General features: G+C 49.5%; 1 protein-coding gene across 1 annotated transcript; it reads right to left on the bottom strand.

Moving 5' to 3' along the window:
- Positions 1-3,556: 3,556 nt before the first annotated feature.
- SMO (smoothened, frizzled class receptor) lies at positions 3,557-24,297 on the bottom strand. The gene is made up of 12 exons (XM_061198711.1): positions 23,376-24,297; positions 12,186-12,391; positions 11,255-11,464; positions 10,838-11,010; positions 10,278-10,497; positions 10,059-10,182; positions 8,674-8,766; positions 7,460-7,568; positions 6,465-6,650; positions 5,879-6,027; positions 5,269-5,403; positions 3,557-5,052 (listed from the first exon to the last, which is right to left on the bottom strand). Exons 1-12 carry the CDS (start codon positions 23,704-23,706, stop codon positions 4,640-4,642), a joined length of 2,349 nt encoding a protein of 782 aa, XP_061054694.1. The 5' UTR covers positions 23,707-24,297; the 3' UTR covers positions 3,557-4,639.
- Between the last annotated feature and the right edge of the window lie 831 nt (positions 24,298-25,128).

The following is a 25,128-nucleotide window of genomic DNA, read 5'->3' as shown; positions in this document are numbered from 1 at the left end:
GGTCAAAGGGGACTTTATAGCTAAATCTGTTATACTGTATTTCTTTTTAAAAAGTAGGCTAGAAGCAAATATGATAAAATGATTTTTTAAAAGTTATTTCTGAGTAGTGGGAATGTGGGTGTTTATTATTAGGTTGTTCTTTGTGCTTCTCTATCTTTTCAATTTCTTAGATTAAGCAATGACTCACACAGGCAGAGGAAGGGTTGGGGCAGTGGACATACTACTTAAAAGAATCTGGTACCAAAAGGGGCAGGCCTCACAATCTGGGAAGATGGATGACTGAGTTTGAGTGTAAGGGGGGCCCAATGGAGCAGCTGAGGGCAGAGCCTGCTGAAGGGGTGAAAACATGGAGACCTCAGGGCAGCAGCACAGCCACAGGGAGTCCCCCAAACCAAGCTCCTCTTGGACCCTGAGGAGTTTCTTCCAGGGGTCTAATTCAGGAGTTTTGGTAGGAAAGTGGCCACTATTGCTCAGTCCCAAGATCTGGCGCTCCTATAAAATACTGCAATGCACAACTGGTTTGTGGGAATGTCCACAGTCATGGATTTCCTGTCTGCATTCACAAAAGGTGGGCTCACAGTGCCCTCTAGTGGTCACAGACTCTATCAGCCTCCACAGTCAAACTGAAGGGTAACATTTCTCAGCTTTTTAAAGCCCAGAATAAACTCCCCCAATACCCCATTCCCCATCCTTTATATAAGTAATACTACTAAAGAAAGAAAAGATGGAGGGAATGTACATGGAGATAAAAAGAAGAAAGAAAATTGTTAACATTTTCCCTTGTTTCAGAAAAGATCATTAGACAACACTGATCATTTTTATTGTTTTGCATACTGCTGTTGATAAAGGTTTAAAAATAGCTCTACTACTGAAGACATACAGATGGCCAACAGGCAAAAGAAAAGATGCTCAACATCGCTAATTATTAGAGAAATGAAAATAAAAACTACAATAAAGTATCACCTCACACCAGTCAGAATGGCCATCATCAAAAAGTCCACAAATAGGGAATTCCTTGGCAGTCCAGTGGTCAGGACTCCACGCTTTCACTGCCAGAGCCTGGGTTGGATCCCTGGTTGGGGAACTAAGATCATGCAAGCCGCATGGCACTGCCCCCCACAAATGTTTATAAACAATAAATGCTGGAGAGGGTGTGGAGAAAAGGGAACCCTCCTACACTGTTGGGGGGAATGTAAATTGGTGCAGCCACTATGGAGAACAGTATGGAGGTTCCTTAAAAAACAAAAAATAGAATTACCATATGATCCAGCAATCCCACTCCTGGGCATATATCTGTAAGAGATGAAAATTCTAATTCAAAAAGATGCATGCACCCCAATGTTCATAGCAGCACTATTTACAGTAGCCAGACATGGAAGCAATCTAAATGTCCATCGACAGATGAATGGATAAAGAGGATGTGGTATATATATATACACACACACACACACTATGGACTATTACTCAGCCATCAAAAAGAATGAAATAATGCCATTTGCAGCTACATGGATGGACCTAGAGATTATCATACTAAGTGAAGTAAGACAGAGAAAGACAAGTATCAAAAGATATCACTTATATGTGGAATCTAAAAAAATGATACAAATGAACTTATTTACAAAACAGAAATAGACTCACAGACAAACAAACTTATGGTTGCCAAAGGGGAAAGGCGGGGGAGGGATATATTAGGAGTTTGGGATTAACAGATACACACTACCATATAAAGAATAAACAAGGACCTACTGTATAGCACAGGGAACTATATTCAATATCTTATAATAACCTATAATGGAAAAGAATCTGAAAAAGAAATATATATATACAACTGAATCACTTTGCTGTACACCTGAAACTAACACAACATTGTAAATCAACTATACTTCAATTTTAAAAGAAAAAATTAGCTGTACTACTGTTGAGAGGAGCAGTGATGTCAAGAGCGAGCACGATGAGCGAGCACAAGGGGATACAGGGTGGCCAGAGGGAACACAGCAGGGGGAACCTGGATCGGAGGAAAAACCAAAGGTCAGAAATGAGAGTGGAAAGAGTCTGGACTGCAGAGTCAGGAAGGCCCTGGACCCAGAGTCTGTCACTTACTAGCTGTGAGGTTGTGGGCCAGTCATTTTGCTTCACGGAGTTTGTTGCTACAGAAAACCAGTTCCTCTGATCCTTCTAAATTAAACAAGAGGCAGTAGACTGCAGTGGCCAAGAGCCAGGTCACTCTGGAGCCAGATGGCTCTGATGGAATCCCAGCATTATCACTTACTCTGTGGCCTCAGGCAAACTGGTTTTCTTTTTTTGTAGGTTTTTAAAAATTTTTATTTATTTTTATTTTATTTATTTTTGGCTGCGTTGGGTCTTCGTTGCTGTGCACAGGTTTTCTCTAGTTGCGGCGAGCGGGGGCTACTCTTCATTGCGGTGTGCAGGCTTCTCATTGCGGTGGCTTCTCTTGTTGCGGAGCAGAGGCTCTAGGCGCGCGGGCTTCAGTAGCTGTGGCACGTGGGCTCAGTAGTTGTGGCGCACGGGCTTAGTTGCTCCACGGCATGTGGGATCTTCCCAGACCAGGGCTCGAACCTGTGTCCACTGCATTGGCAGGCGGATTCTTAATCACTGTGCCACCAGGGAAGTCCCTTGGGCAAACTATTGAACCATTCTGTGCCTCAGTATCTTGGGGGTGTTAACAGTGCCTCTTAGGTCTGTTGTGCTAAGGTATATACTTAGGTATATGTATATACCTTACGCTCTTCATATACTTAGGTATATGAAGTGCTTAGAAGAGAGGTAGCAAGCATTGAATAAGAATTAGCCATTATTAGTAGCATTATTATTACCATTATACACATGTGAAGTACCTAGAAGATGATCAGTGTTAGTTCCCTTTCCTCTTCCCCTGGAATTTGGCTCTGGGCAAATTGCTTGTGTCCCCATCACTTGAGCTACACCCCCAGACAAGCATGGCCAATACTCCACAGTACCCTCTGAGTTGTCTGTGGGTACCATCCCCTTTCCTACGCAGATCTCCTTTCCACAGGATCCTAAGCCTAGTTTCCAGTTTTCTACTGACATCTTTTTGGAGGAAGTGAGGCTAGCAGCCTTCTCTCAGGGAAGCTGGATTCCTTTGACTGCCCAAAGGAGGAATCTGTGGATCCAAATGCACCTGATCCCACAGACATCCCTTGTTGAGGCAAGAGGTCCCCAGAGGGGGGCCCAGGATTGCTATGAGGAGCCATGCCCATCGACACTCCCCAGCAGGGGGACACTTGCTTCCAATCATCACTCCAGGGACAAGCTGCATGTTCTTGCTCATTCGTCTTATGATCAATGCCCAGTGAGGCAGCTGTGGCCAGAGCTTTTGTCCTTATATAGAACCAACTGGCCAGGAAGGACAGCCAGCACATTAAGCTGACATCAGCCTGACATCTGTCAGCTGTGACCTCACTAGCACCAAGCTCTTGGCCTTTCAGAATAGCTTTCAGAGGAAGTGGAAGACAAATTAGATCAGGACCACGTAAACAGGTCAAGACGGGGCCTATGGAAAGAAGCACATCAAGAGTTTATACAAAAACCTTTTATTTACTGTTTATATTTTGTCTCCCCATCCCTACCCCCTGATCTGGAACCCAGCCAGCTGCTAAGGCTTCCTGCTGTCTGGTTCTTGAAACTGGGGCCTCGGATGGGGGTTATGAGAGGTGGGAACTTCTTTACCCACTGGTTGTGGAAGTTGAAGGAAGCTTTCCTGCCTGGCTGAAGTGTCAGCAGCTTCCCAGGGGAGCCCCTCAAGTCAGAGGATCCATCCCCCACTGGACAGATACAGGAAAAGATAACATGCATCTCTTGGAGGCCCAGAGGCTCCCCGTCACTCACTGCTTCTATGCCACGCCAGGCTCCATAGCTGAACTAATCTCTCACCTGGAGATGGAGCCCAGCAGCAAAGGGGTGGGGTTTGGGGGCAGGATAGACAATGCTGCGATGCTGGGTCCTAATCAACAAACAGGAAACGGGAAGAGGTTGGCCTGGTTGAACTGAAATGGGAAAGGGGAAGAAGGGTGCAGGAAAACCCAGGGTGGCTTAGTGGCCTGGAGTGGAGCCAGCTGGACACTTTATAAAGAAAGGTTACAGGCCCTATGGGAGTAAGCACTCCCAGCCCCGCAACCACCCTGAAGAGGGGGAAAGGAGCTCTGTCCTCCCATGGACAAAGGGCTAATGACACAAGCAACACTTTTGGTCTGAGAGTGCCAGGGAAGGGCACCCACTGGCACCCAAAAGGGCAGCCTGCCTTGCTGGTCACCACAGCCCACTCCGAGTACTGTCACCCCTGCCTGCACCTTTACTGCCCACCACGAGCTCTGCATACCCCATGACCCCCACTGGAGACTGACGCTGCCAGCCAGGTGGGGCAGAAACAAGGACCCTGAGTTCCAGGGCCCCGCCCCGGGTAAGGCCTGTCCGTGGAGATGTCAGGGCTCTTTCCCACAGTCCTGCTGCCGTGAGCCAGACATACTGAACTCTCCTGGGAGGGCACTGGGCCCTCAGGTTTTCGGGAAGAGGAGACCCTGGAGAAGCACTCTCAGGCAGGAAGAACAGCCTCCGAACGGTATTTGTTCCTCCTTCTTGTCCCAGGTCCTGCTCTCCGGGCTCAGAAGTCCGAGTCTGCGTCCATGAGTTCTGCCTCCATCAGGTTGGTGCGGGAGTGAATGGGCCCTAGCCCCTGCCGTCGGCCCTGCGCCCAGGCCAGGGGGGCTGGGGCGCTGGGCTCTGGGCAGAAGGGGTTGGAGACCAGGGTCCAGGCTCCCTGTCGGTAGGAGTCCCCAGCTCCCCAGGCACCCGCGGCCACCAGGCACTTCTGCCGGGGCAGCTGGGGCAGCCGAGGGACAGCACTGGAGGCAGGGGCAGGGCCCGGGGCAGGGTGGTGGAGCTCAGGGGGCGACACCAGCGGGCACACCTCCTTCTTCCTCTTCCTCCGCTTCTTCCTCCGGCCCAGGCGCTTCTCCAGCTCTGGGGAGATCTCTGCCTCAACCAGCCACAGGTTGGCTTTTTCCTCCGGGGGTACTGACAGTGGGAGAGAGAACGTGAGCCTGGGACCCTAACTGTGTCCACATCATGCCTTCTCTCCTCGGGGCCCTACTCTTTTAGCTCAGGAACCCACACTTTAGATCCTCCAAGGCTTTTCCCTCCCCTCCCCTGCTGGCAGCCCCTGGTACTCCAGTCCCAGGAACCTCCAGCCTCTACGTCCCCCACCTTCCTACAGAAGCCGGAACCCCATACCTGGAGTTGCCACAGGGGTGACAGACACATCCTGGGGCAGTATGGCTCCTCTCCGGGCCACCATCTTGGTGACATGCTGGGCCCAAGCAGAGGACACATCGGCCGAGGGCTCATTGAGGTCAAAGACCAAACCCGCTGTGGGGGTGGAAGGAAAGGATAAGGTACCATGACCGCCCAGGCCCTCACAATGACCGCTCCTCCCTTATTTAGCACCATTCACCATCCCCCAGCCCATGGCTCCCACTCGACTTAGCACAGAAAGCCTGCCCTAGTGAACACAGCAATCTCTACACATCCCCAGCCTGAAGAGAGGGGCCTCACAAGAGGCCAGAAATCCAGTCCCTGGAACCTGACTTCCTGTAGCCCAGGGAGAACAGCTGGAGAAGACAGTTGAAGGCGAGGGAGATGAGTCCTTTGGAACCAAAGCACCAGCAAGCAATATCCAGGGGCAGGAACAGAGAGGGGAGAGTGGCCTGGGATGGGGGCAGGGTGGGGACTGGAGGAGAACCAGTGTGTGAGAGAGAGGAGGGAGCCATTCCTCACAGCCTTCCAAACAGTCCATGAGGCCACACCGGCCTAGAAGGAAACTGGGAATGGGGTGGAAGCTCACCCACAGGCCCGTCGTGGGAGACAGTGTGCATGCTGAAGGAGAGCTCCTGGCCTGGGTTCTGCAGCAGCTCGCGCCGCTTGGAGAAGGCCTTGGCGATCATCTTGCTCTTCTTGATCCGTTTGGGCTCATCGTCACTCTGCCCCGTCAACCTGAGGGCAGAAAGGGTGGGGGAAGGGGCATAGAGGAGCAGCTGCTTCCCTTCAAATCTTGCAAAAGACCAGCGGATCCGTTCCATCCAGGAAAGGAGCCTCCAGACGGCCTCAAGGACCCTGAGGGGTAGAGGCCTTCTGTGCCAAAAAGGGGGCCTAGAATGCAGGGCTCCTGCGCTCCGTTCTCAAATCACTCCACTCTTAGAAGACACCGGCAGCTGGCTCAGCCCTTGGCCCATCCTCCCAAGGACAGGAGGTGTCACCAGGGGGCAGTGGTGAGCCGCAGAAAAGGCCGCTTTCGGCGGCCCAGGGCAGGCCCTTAGAAATCACACCTGCTCAAGGCTGTGCTGGGACACGTGAGACCAGACAAAGCCTAACAGATGCCGAGGCTGAGAGAACAAGGCAGCAGGGTCAGGACAGGCTGCTGCTGACCCCACCTGCACCAGGTGCGCCTCCAGATGAGCAGCGTGGCCTTGGTCCAGACCCAGGTGCTCATGGCAATGCCGGTTCCAAACATGGCAAATAGGTTGATCTTCTCCACCAGGAGGCTAGGGCGATTCTTGATCTCACAGTCGGGGATGGGTTTCTTGGTGGGCAGCCCGATGGTCACATTGGCCTGGCACCTGTGGTGAGGGGTAGTACACAGTTGAGGCTTTCTAAGTCTCCTGGGTGGGTGCCCAGACAATCAATCCAAACACTTTAGAAAGAGGGAAGCCCACAGCCCTGATTTGCAATTCTGGGTGATCATTAGAGTCACCTGGGAGCTTTTAATGACTCCTGATGTCTGGGCCACACCCCAGACAATTAAATCAAATCTCTGGGGGAGGGACGTAGGCATCGGTGTGGTGTAAAGCTTCCCACGTTGGAAGCTGCTGGAGCCTTTAAGGAAGAGTCTGAAGCAGTCAGATTTTAATGAGCATTTTAACTGCTATTCTTGGTATCGGTAGGTACTGCACTTCTTTAAGCAGCTGAGATGTGTTACCTTCTCAGATTCATCCTCATTGTGACATAAAAAAGCACAGGCAAAACCAGAAAGCATTAATGGGTTATTAACCTATGGTAGAGAGGTAACTACTTCTGTGCAGGGATTTGCAATAAGCTCTGTAAAGAGTCCATGAGAAATAGCAAACAACTTCTGTGGCCAATGCAAGAGTCAGTTGGAGAAGCCAAAACACAGGATGGCTTAACAGTTACAAACATACCAGCCAGAGAGCCTTGGGGGTGAAAGGGAAGGGTGGAGCTGGGCAGGGACCCAGAGGGCTGTCTGCCATGTTTACAAATTACAGAACAACTATCAGCTTAAGCGCCCAGAGCAAGATGGGCAGTTTCTCTTGTCATCTGAGGCAGGGACCTGGCAGACCCCTGCTGGACAGCAGAGGAGGGTCTCCAGCTCCCACCACTGCTGCCCCCAAGCCCCCAGCCCCCCACTCACAGCACGTAGTCCCGGAAGCTGCGCTCCCACTCAGCCTGGTTGAAGAAGTCGTAGAAGTGGCAGCTGAAGGTGATGAGCACAAAGCCAAAGGCCAGGAAGCCAAAAATGCCTGCGGAGGGACAGGGGTGGGACAGGGCGTCACCAATCCCAGGTATGGAAGCAGCAGTGGGGAAGAGGGTGTTCGCCCACTCGGGCCTGAAAGACAGCTGAGTCGGGGGTGAATTCGTGCTGGGCTCAGTTTAAGAGCTGTTTTCTCTACAAACTTATGGTTACCAAAGGGGAAAGGGGGGGAGGGATAAATTAGGAGTTTGGGATTAGCAGACAGAAACTACTATATATAAGATACATAAACAACGTGGTCCTACTGTATAGCACAGGGAACTATAATCAATATCCTGTGATAGGGGCTTCCCTGGTGGCACAGTGGTTGAGAATCCGCCTGCCAATGCAGGGGACATGGGTTCGATCCCTGGTCCGGGAAGATCCCACATGCTGCAGAGCAACTAAGCCCATGCGCCACAAGTACTGAGCCTGCGCTCTACAGCCTGCAAACCACAACTACTGAGCCCACGTGCCACAACTACTGAAGCCTAGAGTTCGTGCTCCGCAATAAGAGAAGCCACCGCAATGAGAAGTCCGTGCACCGCAACGAAGAGTAGCCCCCGCTCACCGCGACCAGAGAAAGCCCGCGCACAGCAACGAAGACCCAACGCAGCCAAAAATAAAAAAATAAATAAATAAGAAATTTTAAAAAAAAGATTACATGAAAACTTAAAAAAATATATCCTGTGATAAACCGTAATGGAAAAGAATATATCTATATCTATATCTGAATCACTTTGCTGTACACCAGAAATTAACACAACATTATAATTCAAGTATACTCCAATAAAAAAATTTTAAAAAGAACTGTTTTCTCCAAAATAAGACAAGATTTTGGAGGCACTTAAGGCCACTCTGGGAGGGTCCCAGCAGGAGGGAAGTAGACATGAGGAAGCAGTCTTGACATGAACTTGAATTCTTCCAAATGAGAAAGAAGCTACCTTCTCTTTTCAGCTGCTACCACCACCACCATCAGCACCAACACACACACACACACACACACACACACACATGGCCTTATCTTGCCTCCCTGGCTGCTAACTTGCCCCACAATGTACTTCAGGCTCCAAGACTCTTCCCCAGAGGGTGCGGTGTTGGGACGGCACACTCACCCAGGCGCAGCATGGTCTCGTTGATCTTGCTGGCTGCCTTCTCGCTCAGCAGCCCAGGGTGGTTGCTCTTGATGGAGAACAGGGTCATGACTCCTGAACAGAAGGGAGATGGCAGACATTAGCGGAGGCCAGGCCACTCTCCTGGGTGGAATAGGTGCGTGGCAGGGGAGGGTCCCATGGTCCTGGAGTCCCAGGTCTGATGACTTCTGGGCTGATTTAAAGCTTGGGGAACTGGAGACACTGGAGCACAGCTGGTGGCAGATGTGCCATGGACTGGAAAGACTTGGGCAGGGCACAGATGGTCAGTGGAGACGAAAGATGCCTCAGTCCTGGTCCGGCCTCCCCAAGTAAGGCAGCAGGTCAAAGCTATTATGATGGAAAAGGCCTAAGAAGAGACTCCAGGGCAGTGCTGTCCAAGAGAAATATAATGTGAGCCACATTCATAATCTCCAATTTCCTGGAAGCCACCTTCAAAAAGTAAAGGGACACAAATGAAGCTAACTTCAATATATTTTATAAACAATATATCATTGTTTATGACATTATCATTTCAACATGTAATTCATATAACACACTGTTAATGAGACAGTTTACTTCTGAATGTGCTGAGTCTTTGAAGTGCAGTGTGTATTTTATACTTGTGACACATCTCAGTCTGGATTAGTTTCAACACTGGCTCGCACTAGCCACACAGGATCACACAGATACAAAATATAAATCAGAGGCTCAGCCACTGCCAAAGAGAGGGAAACGAGATGGGCTGAACAGAAGACAGATAGTGCTGGGGGAGGAAACTGAAGTTTACAAAGAACACTCAACGAAAATGAGCTAAGATACGGAGGCTTATTGTGGAGGTGGCAGATTGAGACAGGGAAATGAGGAAACAGAGAATCTGTGCATGTTGTGAAAACTCTGTGTGTGTGTGTGTGTGCGTGCGCACTCACACTATGAGCAGAAAGGAGAAATGAAGCTCCAAAGACTGAGCATGTATATAAATTCAGGGCGCGCGCACATGATTGAAGGCTCCCAGCTGGCCCATGCGGGCAGGGTGGTTGCTCAGGGTGTTCACCACACAAGGGCATCTGGCCAGGGCTGACCAGGGGCTGGAATCCAGCCCAAGCTCCACTCAACAAGCCATGAGCCCTGGCACAAAGCTGGAGTAAGGGGAGTATTTTTCTGGCCCGCACAAAGGTGCTGCCTGCACCAAGTGCCGTGGTGCTGAGTCTGCCCATGGGCACCTTCCCCTTTGCACCAAGGTCCTGCATGAGGCAGCTGAGGTCCCACCTCAAAGGCAGCAGAGCTGGCAGCTCCTGGCTCCTACTTACACAGAGCAGATGCTCAGCACATTTTGCTGCCCAACCAGTCCTGGCCCGGTCCTCACTCACCTCGGATGAGGAAGTAACCTCCCACAAGGAGCACCAGGCCGATCGGGGCCAGCACGAAGCCAGCACGGTATCGGTAGTTCTTATAGCCCACAAAACAGATGCCGCTCACGGAGTCCCCATCCACCTAGAGCAGGAAGGGGTGGGGGGACAGAGTCAGTCACTGTCTCCCTCACCCAAGCCCGCCCCACTCAGATCCCCACCCCCTACCAGTCACTATACCTGGGCCACGGCGAGGATTGCCACCGTGAGGACAAAGGGGAGCGACCAGGTGAGCAGGTGGAAGTAGGAGGTCTTGCCCGAGAGAGGCTGGTAGGTGGTCCCCAGGGCTTTGAAGGAGGTGTGCCAGGCATAGGTGAGGACCACAAACCAGACGACGCCGGCCATCAGGGCATAGTACACGATGACGAAGATGATGACACAGGACAGGGTCTCGTTGGAGCTGCACAGACATGTGGAGCGTCATTTGGGGCAGTCATTCTGTACTCCCTCTACGAAGTCTCTCCGCCCTGTCCCCAGTCCCCTGGCTTCTAAGGTCTGGAGGTTCCCTAGCAGTCAGGGCTTGGAGACCAAGCTCAGGTCAGAAGTGAAGAGGATACAGACGATGCCCCTTTGAACAGATGCAAACAGTCCAGGCTCTAATGCTGGAGACCTTGGGTGCAACAAGGCAAAGCTGAATCCCACGCTGAACTCTCCGTTTCAAGACCTACCTACCCCTTTTGTGGAAAACGCACATCAGCCTCTTCCCCTCACCCTCGCCTCTGGGTCTGCAAGACACCTACGTGGGCTCCCCAAGCCTCATGGTGCCATCAGCACGGCAGACGATCTCCCGGCGGGCACCGTCCATGAACTGGGCCAGCCAGCCAATGCTGCCCACGAAGAAACACGCGTTGACGTAGAAGAGAATGACAGCAGGGTAACGATTGGAATTCCGCCAGTCAGCCACAAATGTGGCCTAGAAGAGAGAAGTGGGGCCCATTCTGTGAGGTTAGGGTTATTCTGCTGCCCTAATCTGAACCCCCGGACCCCTCTTATCGCCACCCTTCCCCCAGGACCCCTGCCAAGTCCTCCTCCCCCCTCTCCCAGAGCCCAGCCTCTCTCAGTGACAATCGGCTCCCTTCCTACTTTATAGGCTGCCTGAGGGTCCTGGGCCCTGCCGCTCCCCTGACCCTCCACCCACGGGCCTGCCTTCCGCTGACCAGGGTGAAGAGCGTGCAGAGGCCCGTGACGGCCCCGAAGGCCGCGATGTAGCTGTGCATGTCCTGGTGCTCGGCCTCGGTGAAGAGCGGGTTCTGGCACTGGATCCCACAGCCCTCCACGTCCTCATACCAGCTCTTGGGGTTGTCAGTCCGAACCAAGGGAGCCTCACATTGGCCTGAACTGTTGAACTTGATGTTCTGCACCTCATTCTGGCAATGAGAGAAGAGGAGAAAGTGCACAGGGGAGCAGTAGGCTCGGGTGACCTTTGGTTTAATAAGCGGCGCGAAGGTAGCATGGCAGAGAGGCCAAGAGCCCAGGCGCTGCAGACAACCTTCCAGCATTTGAATCCTAGCCTTGCCACTCATGACTGCATAGCCTGGGGCAAATTATTTGACCTCTCTGTTAGCTCAGTTTCCTGATCTATAGGATAGCAATACTTACTTCATGGTGTGGTCTAAGAGTTAAATGAATAAATAAATGTAAGATGTTTATAATAGTATTTGGAAGGTAATAAATAATAATAATTAGTATTACTACCATTATTATTATTATTATTAATGTGCTGTCCTTCACCACCCAGAACTAGATCACATCCCCGGTCTCGGTGTCTCTTAGCTGTTTTACATGTGCAAGCCTTGACTCCCTAAATACACAATAAACTTCCCGAGCATAGGTTTGTCATTCATGACTCCTGTAACTCCCCATCACCTAACAGAGTGGGTGCTCAAAAATCTTTTTATAAATAGATAGATAATCCCTGATAGACTGGCTCAGCTTGGCGAGCTTCAGTTTGGGTCTGTGGCTCACTGACGCCATGGCTGTAGACTTGGGATCTCCCAGAAGAGAAGGCGCTGAGCTCCTCTGCCCCTGCTGGGCCCTGTCCTGTGCCTGGTCCCGCCCAGCCCAGACCCTGCCCCACAGAGCACTTACCGGGCAGCCCTCGGGGAAGTGGTCGGGGGTGCAGCGCAGGAAGTCGGGCCAGCCCCGCTCCCTCTCCACGATGGCACAGGGGCCACGGGTGGCCTGGCAGAGGGTGCGGCTGGGCAGTTCCACCCGGTTGTTCTCACACTTTGGCATGTACACAGCACACAGCAGGGGCTGGATCACTGCCCAGCAGCGGGGGGCGTTCCGGAGGCCTGGGGGTAGCGACAGTGTGGACACATTGCAGTGAAGACCCCTCATCACTCTGACCCACAGACAGACACAGCTGCACCGCTGTTCCCCGGGCCTAAGGCATCTCTCTTTGCCACGCTGCAGGCCATGACTGCTCAGGACGGTCAGGCACGGCGTTTCTCAGCAGAGCATTTAGGCTTGACCGTTCTTTGTGCTGCAGGAGTGTCCCAGGTACTGCAGGACATTTGGCATCCCTAGACCCTGCCCACTAAATGCCAAGAGAACCCCTAAGTCCTGGTGACAGCCAAAAAATGCTCCTCACCCCTCCCACTCCAGGGTGGGGATTGGAAGAGGCCTGAAGAGGAACGTCTGGGACGCTGGTGATGTCCTATTTCTTGATCTGGTTCTGGTTTCATGGGTGTATTTACTTTGTGAAAATCAAACTGTGCACTTTTCTGTGTGTATATTACAATTCAATTAAAGTTCTTAAGAAACAGCCCCCATTTCCAAATGCCCCGCTAAGGGAATGTTAGCACCTCTGGCTGAGAACCCCAGGTCAATTTACCTTCTACTTTTTCAGGGACATTGTTAAAACCTTCTACAGTCCACAGGGAAGGAGTGTTGTGGGACCCTCCCTCACAGGGCCCGTGCACCAGAACCAGGAGTTGCTTCCCCTTGCCCAGACCCCAGGACCCTTGTTCCTCTTACCAAGCTGAGGTGAGATAGAGAACAGGTTGGAGCTTAAGAAGAGGTAGTCAGGGGAGCCAGGTACTCCAAAGCCAGAGGAGGAAACAGGAAATCAGATGGAGAGAAACAGTGCTGTGTCCAGTGCAGGGGGAGGAAAGGTGCTGTCAGCCAGAAAGAAACAGGTGGAGGTCTCCCAGCACCTCTACCCCAGCCCAGGCCTCTACCCTGCTCTCCCTGTGGCTGGGCTCACTCAGCATTCTACCCCCTTCGCCCCTCCTGAATCACCCCTGCTTCAGGAACACCTATTTCCCAAACAAGAAGTTGTATTAGGAAAAGCTTCTGAGGATGTGAGAGCCAACGTGGGTGACTGCCCAGGCTGGGGGTGGTGAGAGCAGGTAACTGCTCTTTTTGGGAGGAAGGTAATATAGCAGAGGGATAAGGAGCATGGACACTGCAATTAGCCTGCCTGGGTCCAATTCGTGGCTCTATCATTTCCTGGCTGTGTGATCTTAGACAAATTACTTAATCTCTATGTCTAGCCTCAGTTTCCTCATCTGTGAAATGGAGATAATATTGAATAGACTTACCTTGTGGAACGGTGGTGTAGAGTGAGATAATGCATCAAATGTGCTTAGCGCAGTACCTGTCATGTACTAAGCACTCAAGAGATATTAGCTGTCACTATTAGTAATCTGAGGCCTCTGACCATTCACAGCTCTCACTAGACAAAACCTATTCCAAGGGTGCAGAGCAAGTTCCTGTCACTTAAGAAGCAATGTCCTTGGGCAACAGTTCTCAGACCTGACTCAAATCAGAATCACCTGGGGGACCTTTATCACTCTAGATGGAGAACCCAGTCTCAAAGATTTTGGCTGAGAGGGTGTGGGTGGAGTACACAGCAGTGGTTGCCAGGGGCTGGGGTAGGAGAGGGCTCTGCCTACTAAGGGGCAACACGAGGGAACATTTGGAGGTGATGGGACTGTTCTCTATCTTGAATGTAGTGGCTGCATCCGAACTCTATGCGTTTGTCTAAACTCATAGAACTGTGACAACAAAGAAAAAGTGAATTTTACTGGATGTTTATTAAGCAATATATTTTAAATGCGGAGGGGCTCCCTAGAGTAATATGTATTTTAGAGGAGCAACAGGCAGATGCTTAATAAAAATACTGTGGGGACTTCCCTGATGGTCCAGTGGTTAAGAATCCGCCTTCTGGGACTTCCCTGGTGGCACAGTGGTTAAGAATCCACCTGCCAATGCAGGGGACACGGGTTCCAGCCCTGGTCCTGGAAGATCCCACATGCCGCGGAGCAACTAAGCCCGTACGCCACAACTACTCAGCCTGCGCTCTAGAGCCTATGAGCCACAACTACTGAGCCCACGTACCACAACTGCTGAAGCCCACGTGCCTAGAGCCCGTGCTCCACAACAAGAGAAGCCACTGCAATGAGATGCCCGCGCACCGCAACAAAGAGTAGCCCCCACTCGCTGCAACTAGAGAAAGTCCACGCGCAGCAGTGAAGACCCAGCACAGCCAAAAATAAATAAATAAATAAATAAATAAATAAATAAATAAATAAATTTATTTAAAAAAAAAAAGAATCCACCTTCCAATGCAGAGGACGCAGGTTTGATCCCTGGTCGGGGAACTAAGATCCCACATGCCGCGGAGCAACTAAGCCCGAGTGCCTCAACTAGAGATCCCGCGTGCTGCAAACTACAGAGCCCACGTGCTCTGGAGCCCGTGAGCCACAACTAAAGAGAAGCCTGTGCGCCGCAACGAAGATCCCGCGTGCTGCAACTAAGACCCAACACGGCCAAAAATAAAATAAAATAAATTAATTAAAAAATAAATATTTTAAAAAAATATTGTGGAATATGGGCTGGCCTTAGTGACTTGCTTGACCAATAAAATGTGGTGGAAGTGACGTTCTCAGACTCTCAAGCCTGGATAATAATAAGAAGCCATTTGGCTTTTGCCTGGGTCTCTCTTGGAACACTTGTTCTTGGATCCCAGTTGCCATGAAATAAGACCAACAATCCCGAGGCTGTCCTGCTGGAGAGGCCTGGTGGAGAGACCACATAGAGAGGCCCTGGGGTCAAAAGAAGAAAGAGAAAGAGATGCTGGGTTTTTCGAGTTCCTAGCTTTTCCAGTTATCCCAGTGAAAGCCACAGATATCAGGGAACAGAAACAAGGCATCCCTGCTGAGTGCTGTCCAGACTGCAGATTCACGAGCAAAAGGAATGGTTCTTGTTTTAAGCCACCAAGATCTGAAGTGGTCTGTAATACAGCAATAAATAACTAGAACACACACACACACACACACACAAACAATATTGTGTTATTTTTCTGGAATTTGTGATATTTGTGATAATTATCAGCTTTTTAAAACGTGTAATTTGTTTTTCTTTTTATCTCATTTTAAATATTGTTTTGTACTTTAAAAATAAATTACCCAAGGAAAAAATAGATTATTAAATAAATATTAAAAGACAATTGAGGAGGCATCTAGGGAAAAAATAAGTTGAATCCTTACCCCATTTCTTACATAAAAATAAATTCCAGATGAATCAAAAATAACTACATTATTTTAAGAAATCAGAGTACTAGAAGAAAAAGTGGAAAATGTTGTTTTAAATCTTTGAGTGGAGAATGCATTTTGAAGTATGACACAAAACTCAGAAGTTTTGAAATAAAAGGTTTAAAGAAAAGACCTCAGAAAAATAGATAAATTCAGTAGGGTAAAAAACAAACAAGATCATAAGAAAAGCAACACACTGAGAAAATATATTTCCAATATGTATCACAGGTAAAGAATTACTTTCCTTACATGCATAAAGCTCTTCCAAATCAATAAGAAATTCATAATCCTATAGAAAAATGGGCAAAAGACAAACAACAGAAAATACAAATGGCCTTTAAAAACATAAAGAGATGTTCAGTCTCACTCAGTAATGTGAAATAAAACTACGATGACATATAATTTTTTAACCATTAGAAGGATAAAGATCAAAACATTTGAAAATGCTGTATTGGCAAGAGTGGGGGGGAAACTGGCACTTTTGTATATTTTTAGTAGGACTAAAAATTAGTAAACATTTGTGGAGACTATTTGACATTAGCTGTAAAATGTTATACTAGCAATTCCACTTCACACGTTCACAAAAATCGTATATAAGATTATTCATTGCAGTACTGTTTGTAATAACAAAAGAGTAGAAACACCTTAATATTTATCCATCAAGAGTAGACCTACTAAATAAAATATCACATATCAATATAATAGAACACTATCCAGGGTTGAACTATTTGCAATGAAATGGAACAATCTCCAATATGTCTTGTTTAATGGGTGCAGCTGAGTGGAGAACAGCCCAGAGAGCTGCTACTGGTTATGGGAGGAAAAAAGAATAAAGACACATCTACATTTGTACATATGTTAGATATCAATAAAAGAATACACACAAACCAGTGTTGGTGGTTGCCTGTGGGAAGGGAAATGGGTAGCTGGAAACAGAAGTGGAAGGATTTAACTTTTGCTACTTTCAAATTTTGTACTATGTTCGTATACTACCTATTTTATTAAAGTAATTAAGCTTAAAAAATAAATATGCAAGTTACTGGGATGGGGGAAGCTCCCCAGCGAAGAAAAGGGAATGAAACTGGAAACAAGAAGAAAGGGGACATCAGCTTTATCTGTTTTGTTTTCTTTCTTTTTCTTTTTCTGTCTTTTTTTTTTTTTGGCTGCAAGTCTTAACCACTGGACCGCCAGGGATTTCCCTTGTTTTATTTCTTTAATAAAATATGAAACAAAAAGAAAAAATACAGACACAGGTGTTATATTAGTCTCTGCATTTTTCTATATTTATACACTTTAAAAATAACATTTGCCACAATTTAAACTTTAAAAACGAATTTTTTTGTGTGATTCTGATGATCAGTCAAGTTGAAAACCGTTGTTCCAAGGATGGTTTAGCATTAGAAAATTTCATCAGGACCTCCCTGGTGGCGCAGTGGTTAAGAATCCACCTGCCAATGCAGGGGACATGGGTTCGAGCCCTGTTCCAGGAAGATCCCACATGCCATGGAGCAACTAGGCCCGTGCGCCGCAACTACTGAGCCTGCGCTCTAGAGCCCGTGAGCCACAACTACTGAAGCCTGTGCGCCTAGAGCCCGTGCTCCACAAGTGAAGCCACCACAATGAGAAGTAGCCTCCGCTCACGGCAACTAGAGAAAGCCCGCGCATAGCAACGAAGACCCAACACAGCCAAAAATAAATAAATAAATAAATAAATTGTAAAAAAAGAGAAAATTTCATCAATGCAATTTACCATGTTAACAGATTAATGAAGAAAAAATCATATGATCATCTCAATAGATACAGAAAAAGTAGTTGATAAAATTCAATGTCCATCCATGATAAAAATAATAATTGGCAAATTAGGAATAGAAGAAAACTTCCTTAATCTGATAAAATGTTTATAACTACAAGAGACCTACACCAAACATCATATTTAATGGTGAAAGGTAGAAAAGCTTTCTCTTTAGAATGAAGAAAAAGTCAAGGATGAAAGATGCTACCATTAAAAAAAAATTTTTTTTTTGATGTGGACCATTTTTTTTAAGTCTTTACTGAATTTGTTACAATATTGCTTCTGTTTTATGTTTTTGGTTTTTTGGCCACGAGGCATGTGGGATCTTAGCTCTCTGACCAGGGATCGAACTCGCATCCCCTGCACTGGAAGGTGAAGTCTTAACCACTGGACCTCCAAGGAGGTCCCAGTGCTGCTACTATTACCACTTCTTTTCTTTTTTTTTAAATGGCCATATTATTTTATTTTTGGTTGCGTTGGGTCTTCGTTGCTGCGCACGGGGTTTCTCTAGTTGCGGCGAGCAGGGGCTCTTCTTCATTGTGGTGCACGGGCTTCTCACTGTGGTGGCTTCTCTTGTTGTGGAGTATGGGCTCTAGGTGCACGGGCTCAGTAGACACCTCCAGGACATTGTTAACTAGAAGTGGTAGGGCTTCCCTGATGGTCCAGTGGGTAAGAATCCACACTCCCAATGCAGGGGGCCTGGGTTCGAGCCCTGGTCAGGGAACTAGATCCCACATGCATGCCGCAATTAAGAGATCCTGCGTGCCGCAATTAAGAGATACTGCGTGCCGCAACTAAGACCTGGAGCAGCCTAAATAAATGAACAACTATTTTAAAAAAATGTTTAAGAACAACAAAATAGATAAATAAATTGTGATGTATTCTACAATGGAATACTATTCAGCAATGAAAAGCTGCAACAACATGGATGAATTTTACAAAATAATGTAGAGCAAAAGAAATGACATAAAAGAATACACACAGCATGATTCCATTTGTATAAAGTTCAAAAACATGCAAAACTGAAATATACTGTTTAGGGATTCCAAAACTAGATGGTAAAACTATGGAGAAAAGAGGAAACAATTACCAAAAACATCAGGGCAATGGTTACTTCTAGAAGAGGAGGGAGGGGGATATGATTGGAAAAAACAAAGAGGGAGCTCCTGGGGGGACCCCACCATCACTTGACTCAGGTGTCACTTTATAATTATTTGTTATTTAGTACCTCTGTGTCTTATTCACCTTCTGTATACATGCTACATTTCACAATTAAAAACTTAACAATCTGGGCTTCCCCGGTGGCGCAGTGGTTGAGAATCTGCCTGCTAATGCAGGGGACATGTGTTCGAGCCCTGGTCTGGGAAGATCCCACATGCCGCAGAGCAGCTGGGCCCGTGAGCCACAATTACTGAGCCTGCGCGTCTGGAGCCTGTGCCCCGCAACAAGAGAGGCCGCGATAGTGAGAGGCCCGCGCACCGCGATGAAGAGTGGCCCCCGCTTGCCACAACTAGAGAAAGCCCTCGCACAGAAACGAAGACCCAACACAGCCATAAATAAATAAATTAATTAATTAAAAAAAAAAACGTAACAATCTGATGCAAAAATGAAAACTTGGACCCGTGGGTATTTCTCTGTATTTTTATACTTTCTAAAAATGTGTATTTTTAGAATGATTCTGACCATCACCCAGGTTTGAGAACAGCTCTAAGGAAATTCTTCCTGATCTGCCCCTGCAAACAACCTACCATCACCAACAACAGACCTCCTCTCAGTCTCTCAACTAGGTGTCTGGGAGGCAAATGAGAAACTCCTCCCGGCTTCTCCAGCTCTTTCCCACTGGCTGCCCCCGGCTGGGTGACAGGGCCGCACACCCCTGTGCGCACACACAGCACAGCAGTGGTCAAAGAGGCTACGTGCTGGCTCTCAGGGACCTGTTTCTCTTGCCAGCTGCAGGTCTCTCTGCTTTCTTGCCTCATTTACCAAACCAACCAGATTTGGCTGAAGGTGGACCATGGCCTGGATAGTATGTTTGTCTGGTCAGCTTGGAATGCCTGAAAGGAGACATTTCAAGCTATCCTGGGGAAAGATGCTGAGTGCCTGAAGAAGCCCAAGTCGAGAGAGTGGAAAGATATAGGAGAGACAGACCTGAGTTCTATATAAACCTAGAAATTGGCCCAACCTCAGCTGCAAACTTCCTCACTTGATGGCATGCTTCCAAAGGCTCAGCAATCTAGGCTGAGGAAGCTCATAGTGGGTACCTCTCTTCAGCAAATCTTACTCCAGATCTGCTGGAAATCTCCACATAGATGTCCAATGAAGGCCTCTAATTCACATGGCCCATACTTTCTTCCTAAACCTCCTCCTTCTCTAGCATTCTCCAGCTTAGCGAAAGGGAATGATACCACCTTCCATCCAAGCCTAAAACCTGGGTCCTCCTGCTCGCTCATCAGCAAGTCCCATTGGTTCTACCTCTGAAACTCCGGGATCTGTCCACTTCCTCCAAGCTGTTATTCCGGTCCTGACCGCCATCATCTCTCAGCTGGACTACTTCAACCATCCCCTAAACAAGCAAACAGGCTCCAGGATTTCCCTCCTCCTGTGGCTTCTTCACACAGTACTCAAAGAGATCGGTCTAAAATGCAAACATGATTACATCTCTCTCTTGCTTAAAAGCCTTCAGTGGCTCCATACTATCTTCTGGAAAACAACCAAATTTCCCAACATGGGGTATGAATCCCTTTATTTTCTAATTCTCTAGGTCTTATCTCTTATAATCCTATCCCTCAAATGCTTTGGTCCAGCTCTACCGAAATTTTTATACTTCCTTAAAAGTACCAAGCCCTCTCACCTCTACACCTTTGTGCATGCTATACCCTCTTCCTATCCTTCCCACACAAATCTTCCTTGGCCCCAGTAATTCCTACTTATTTCTCAGGTTGTGGGTTAAATGTCAGTTCCTCTGGGGGTCTTCCCTTGCTCCCCAGAGTCCTTTGTGTTCATTCAGCATCCCACCCGGTCACAATACCTCTCAGAGGTGTTGCTAACGCCTGTTTAATTATCTGTCTTCGGATCCTGTCTGAATTCTTTGTCTATTTTTTTTTTTCGGTATTCTTTGCCTTTATCTGCCCCAGAACCTGATCCAGAATGACATATAGCAAGCACCCGACACCTAACTGAATGAATGAGTGGACAGCTGTGTACTCAGAACTCTGAGACTTTTAAAAAAGTAAAGAAGTCTCTACTTTCAAAAGTTTACAGATGAAGACAACCTAAATCATCTTCACCCACAAAAACACCTCCAAGAGCCAGGTGACACTGACCACGTCCAAAGCCAAATCAAGACCACCAGCTCAGGACAGGACAAATCACTAGCCAGAACCCCCAGCAGAAGGCTTGTCTGTGATTCTCACACCCGGCTCCAGTTCACTACCCAACCACTGACCCAGCTGGCACCAACTCCTGCTTCTGGCCCTACTTCGTATAAAACATCCAGCAGAAAGACCAGACACAGAAAAAGAACACCCAGAACACATATGGGAATGGGACTGAGCTGAGGGATGAAGGGTGGCAGCAGAGAAGAGCTCAGAATGAACTAAGGACCAGGGTTCAGTGCCGGCACCCCTGCAGGACCCTGCCCCACCAGAGCCACAGCTAGTGAGGTTCGAACCTACACAGCCAGCGGATGGTTCTGACTCCTCAACTTTCCTGCCAAAACCACTTCTGCCTGCTCAGCAGCTGCTCTCAGGAGTATGGGCTGGAGAGAGGTTCATACCCTTTCTGCCTGATTTGATGGTAACTACAGAAGGGCAGCATCACACATGCACTTAATTTAGGAGAATTCGACCATGGGCCCCTGCAAAATAAATAAAAAGAGAGAGAGAGAATGAACACATATTCTCTCATAGTGTGAGCAACTCAGAACTGGGTGAGATTCTAGTGCCGAGACTTTTTTTTTTTAAAGGAACATTTATTTATTTACTTTTTGGCTGCATTGGGTCTTCGTTGCTGCACGCAGGGTTTCTCTAGTTGCGGCGAGCAGGGGCTACTTTTCGCTGCAGTGCGCAGGCTTCTCATTTGAGGTGTCTTCTCTTGTGGTGGAGTACGGGCTCTAGGTGCACGGGCTTTAGTAGTTGTGGCATGCGGGCTCAGCAGTTGTGGTTCGCGGGCTCTAGAGCACAGGCTCAGTAGCTGTGGCACACGGGCTTAGTTGCTCCGCGGCATGTGGGATCTTCCCAGACCAGGGCTCGAACCCGTGTCCCATGCATTGGCAGGCGGATTTCTTAACCACTGCACCACCAGGGAAGTCCTAGTGCTGAGACATTTAAATTTTCCATACAGCTGGCTCCTAAACTCAAAGAAACCTTGTTTATACCTTTCTTTTGTGTATTTTTAAAAATCCTTTCCCTCTTCTGCTCTTTTGCATTTATGTAATTTTAAAAACTAAAATTATATTTTCTATGTATGCCCCTTCTTATATACTGTACATTACTATATGTTGCACATTCATACAAACATATTACCATAAAAGAGTATGTATGCAAAATCACATAGACCTTATGTTGTGGCCATTTATGGATTTTTCAAAGCTACTGTTGATTACACATGGTTTCTGCCTACATGTTGACTTTAGAACCTGATACCCACAAAGGATGTGGCTCCACCATGGGTACCATCCTCCAGGTTCTTCCTCTGGCATCTGTACCAAGCCAGGAATGACATGACTTTGTCCAACATCCGGCAAAGACTCTGAGAACTCTAGTGGCCAACCTGACAATGACAGGCAGCCTACAAACACTCCCCTATCAGGATCCTTACCCATCCCTGGGGCAGAACTGAGATGTGGGGCATCCAAGGCCTATCAAAAGACGGAGGTTGCCAGGTCTGCTCCTGCCTTTTGATTTTATTTCCTGTTTCTTCAAGGACAATTTTGGAGTCACCCTAGCTACAAGCAAGGGGTGGCAAGGCCAGTTCCCTCCCCTTCTCTTTAGGTCCCCAGCCCAGAAGAGTGACAGGTGGGGAGCTAATCCACTCCACACTGCTAAAGAAGGACCTGCTTGGGTTCAGTCTGCAGTTTTTCAGTCTGGGTCATAATCCCACCATGAGGTGAGGGTTCTGGGACCTCAGACCACCATGAAAGTATCCAGGGGGCTCTAGACATCCCACACTTAAGTGTCCTTCCTCAGCCCAGACCAGCCTGAGGGTCCAAACTTCCAAGGAACCCACAAATGATGGGTTAGGAATCCATGAAGGAATGAATGAAGGAATAGTCTCATTCCTTCACAACCTCAGACAAGGAACCGAGTCCCCATTTTTCAGATGAGGAAACTGAAATCTCCTGTCAAAGCAAGACACGATCACCGGACTTCTGTCTTCCAAAACAAGATTTCTGGAACTTTCTGGTTACCTTTTAATTACTCATCACCAGGGGTTTCTTACCCTTCACAAATTTCACTCAGTTCTTTTCCCCCACCCTCTCCCTCAATGCCTAAATCTTCTACCCCCATCTTTCCCTTTTTCCTGCCAATTCGATTTCCCAGTCTCTTCTCCAAGGTCTAAACACCTCCTTGAATTCCCGAGGACCCCGCTTCCATAGTGGCACCTACGTGGAGCATCTCCTTTTCTTAAAAAAAGGAAAAAAAAGTCCTTTCCTGTGGCTCAGAGCCACCATCCCCCTCGCTCTCGGGCCCCTCATTCCCCCTTTTCCTTTGCTAACCCACCCTGCTCAGGCCTTTGTGATCCGCTTCCTCAACTTCCTCGCCCTCCCGCCTCATCACTGACGGTCCCATCCTGCATACAGCCTGCCCCCAAAGTTTCAGACTCCGTTCTTGCAACTCTCCCGGGCGCTGCTCCCGCCCTCTCAAAAGCTCAGGCTTGAGCCTATTCTTTCCGAGAATCCCCGCATCCCATCACCACAGCCCCCGGCTCCGGCTCCCGCGCGCTTACCCGACCAGAGCACCAGCTTGCCGTGCGCTTCCTCCTGGGAGTCCGAGTCCCCGGCCAGCAGAGTGGAGGTGGCCCCGTAGGGCAGCGCCGAGCCCAGGCACACGTTGTAGCGCAGCGGCTCGCAGGGGGTGGCCCGGCCGCAGTGGCTCAGCAGCGGCGGAGGGCCGGTCACGGCCGCGCTCCTTCTCGCGCTCCCGCCCGCGCTCCGCGGCCCAGGCCGGGTCGCGTTCCCGCTCAAGGCCGCCCCCCGGCCCGGGCCCCCCAGCAGCAGCAGCAGCAACAGCCCCAGGAGCAGGAGCGCCGGCCCCCGTGCGAGGCGGGCAGCGGCCATGGCCAAACCCGCCAACTCAGCAGAAGCCCTGGCGCCCCCGCCCGCTCTCCGGAGCCCCCAGGCCACACGCGCAACCCTTGGGGCCTCGGGGGCAGCTCAGGCGACCTGTGCGCCCCGCGAGTCCGGTGCCGGGCCCCCCCGGACGCTCCGCGCGCCGCGGGCCCTAGGCGCCCAACTTCGCAAACTTTGGAACCCGGGGCCCATGTTGGGCGGTGGAGGCTCGGGCCGGGATGCACAACCCTCTACCTCTTCCCCTGGCAATCCTAGTTATCTTCAGCTGCGGGAGCCCCCTGGGCCCCCAATCTCTAGCCCCATTCCTTCTCCCACCATTAAAACCACCTCCCGGCCCCGCGATGGAAGCCAGGCGCGGGCCGGGGGTGCTGGACTAGGTTCCCGGCTCCACCCTCGCGCCAGCCTGCGGCCCAGACGCCCACTTGGCTGTACTGTGCCGCAGCCCCGGGACTCTCCCCGCCAACTACCCGGCTCCTTTGTTGCTCTAGCTCGCTCGACTCTCTGGAATGCACGGGCCTCGCCGAGCCAAGCCCGGCCCCCCCTCTTCTACGGCTGGGGGAGGGACTGGCCGAGGGAGGGAAGAGGAGGAGCTCGAGCTTCAGCGTCCCGGGCGCCCGGAGAGGCCCGGACCAGGGGCTCTGGTGACCCCGCCACTGCCTCGGGGCAAGAGATGGGTGGAAATCGTGGCCAGTAGTTGCCACAAGACTCAGCAGGCACCTTGATTGGCCTGAGGATCGTTCAGCCCGGTCGTCTGCAGGGAGAGGACTCCTCTGGTTTACGGTGGGAGAGACAGGGGGTGCCTGAAGCCTCTGTTACATCCCGCCCTGCTCCCCAACCCGCCAGTCTTTTCTGCTTTGCGTTAGATCTTTCAACTTGTCCTAGGGCCCCATGGAGAAGATCGGGGTTTGGGGTTCCCACTCGTCCGAGTCCTTCCAGCTCAGGACCTGTGTGAGAGTCTACCTCAGAGTCACTCAGGGCAGCTGCCCCCCACTGCTGTTACCTCGGGGAGCAGGTGTCTGGAAACCAAAAGTGCCAACATCAAGCCTTTATTGCTACAAATGTGTGAAGCTCTGAACTGTGGTTGCCAACAGCTGGCCTGGCGTGTCTTTAGTTATGTCCAAAGGAGGCCAGTCCCTCTTTGATGGCCCTTTGCTGCTCATAGTCTGGCCAAGGAAGTTTATGCTGCTCTCCTTCCCTACCCTGCTTATTTTGCCTTTTCTCACTCCTTTGCTTGTCATGTTTTCAGTCACGGAATTTGATTTCACCCTGCAGCGGTTTCCACCTCTTAGTAACCAGGGGTCCAGCTGGAGAGTGGACTTGCATTGAGCAACTTTTCCATGTTGCTGATGGGGCAGCACACTAGGGTGGCTTTTCCTTTCTTACCACTGCCCCTACCCCTTCAGCCTAGCC

The sequence above is a fragment of the Eubalaena glacialis genome, chromosome 8 (assembly GCF_028564815.1).
Source record: "Eubalaena glacialis isolate mEubGla1 chromosome 8, mEubGla1.1.hap2.+ XY, whole genome shotgun sequence".
NCBI classification, from domain to species: domain Eukaryota; kingdom Metazoa; phylum Chordata; class Mammalia; order Artiodactyla; family Balaenidae; genus Eubalaena; species Eubalaena glacialis.
The sequence above is the reverse complement of the archived record's forward strand: the minus strand, read 5'-3'. Positions and strand labels throughout refer to the sequence as shown.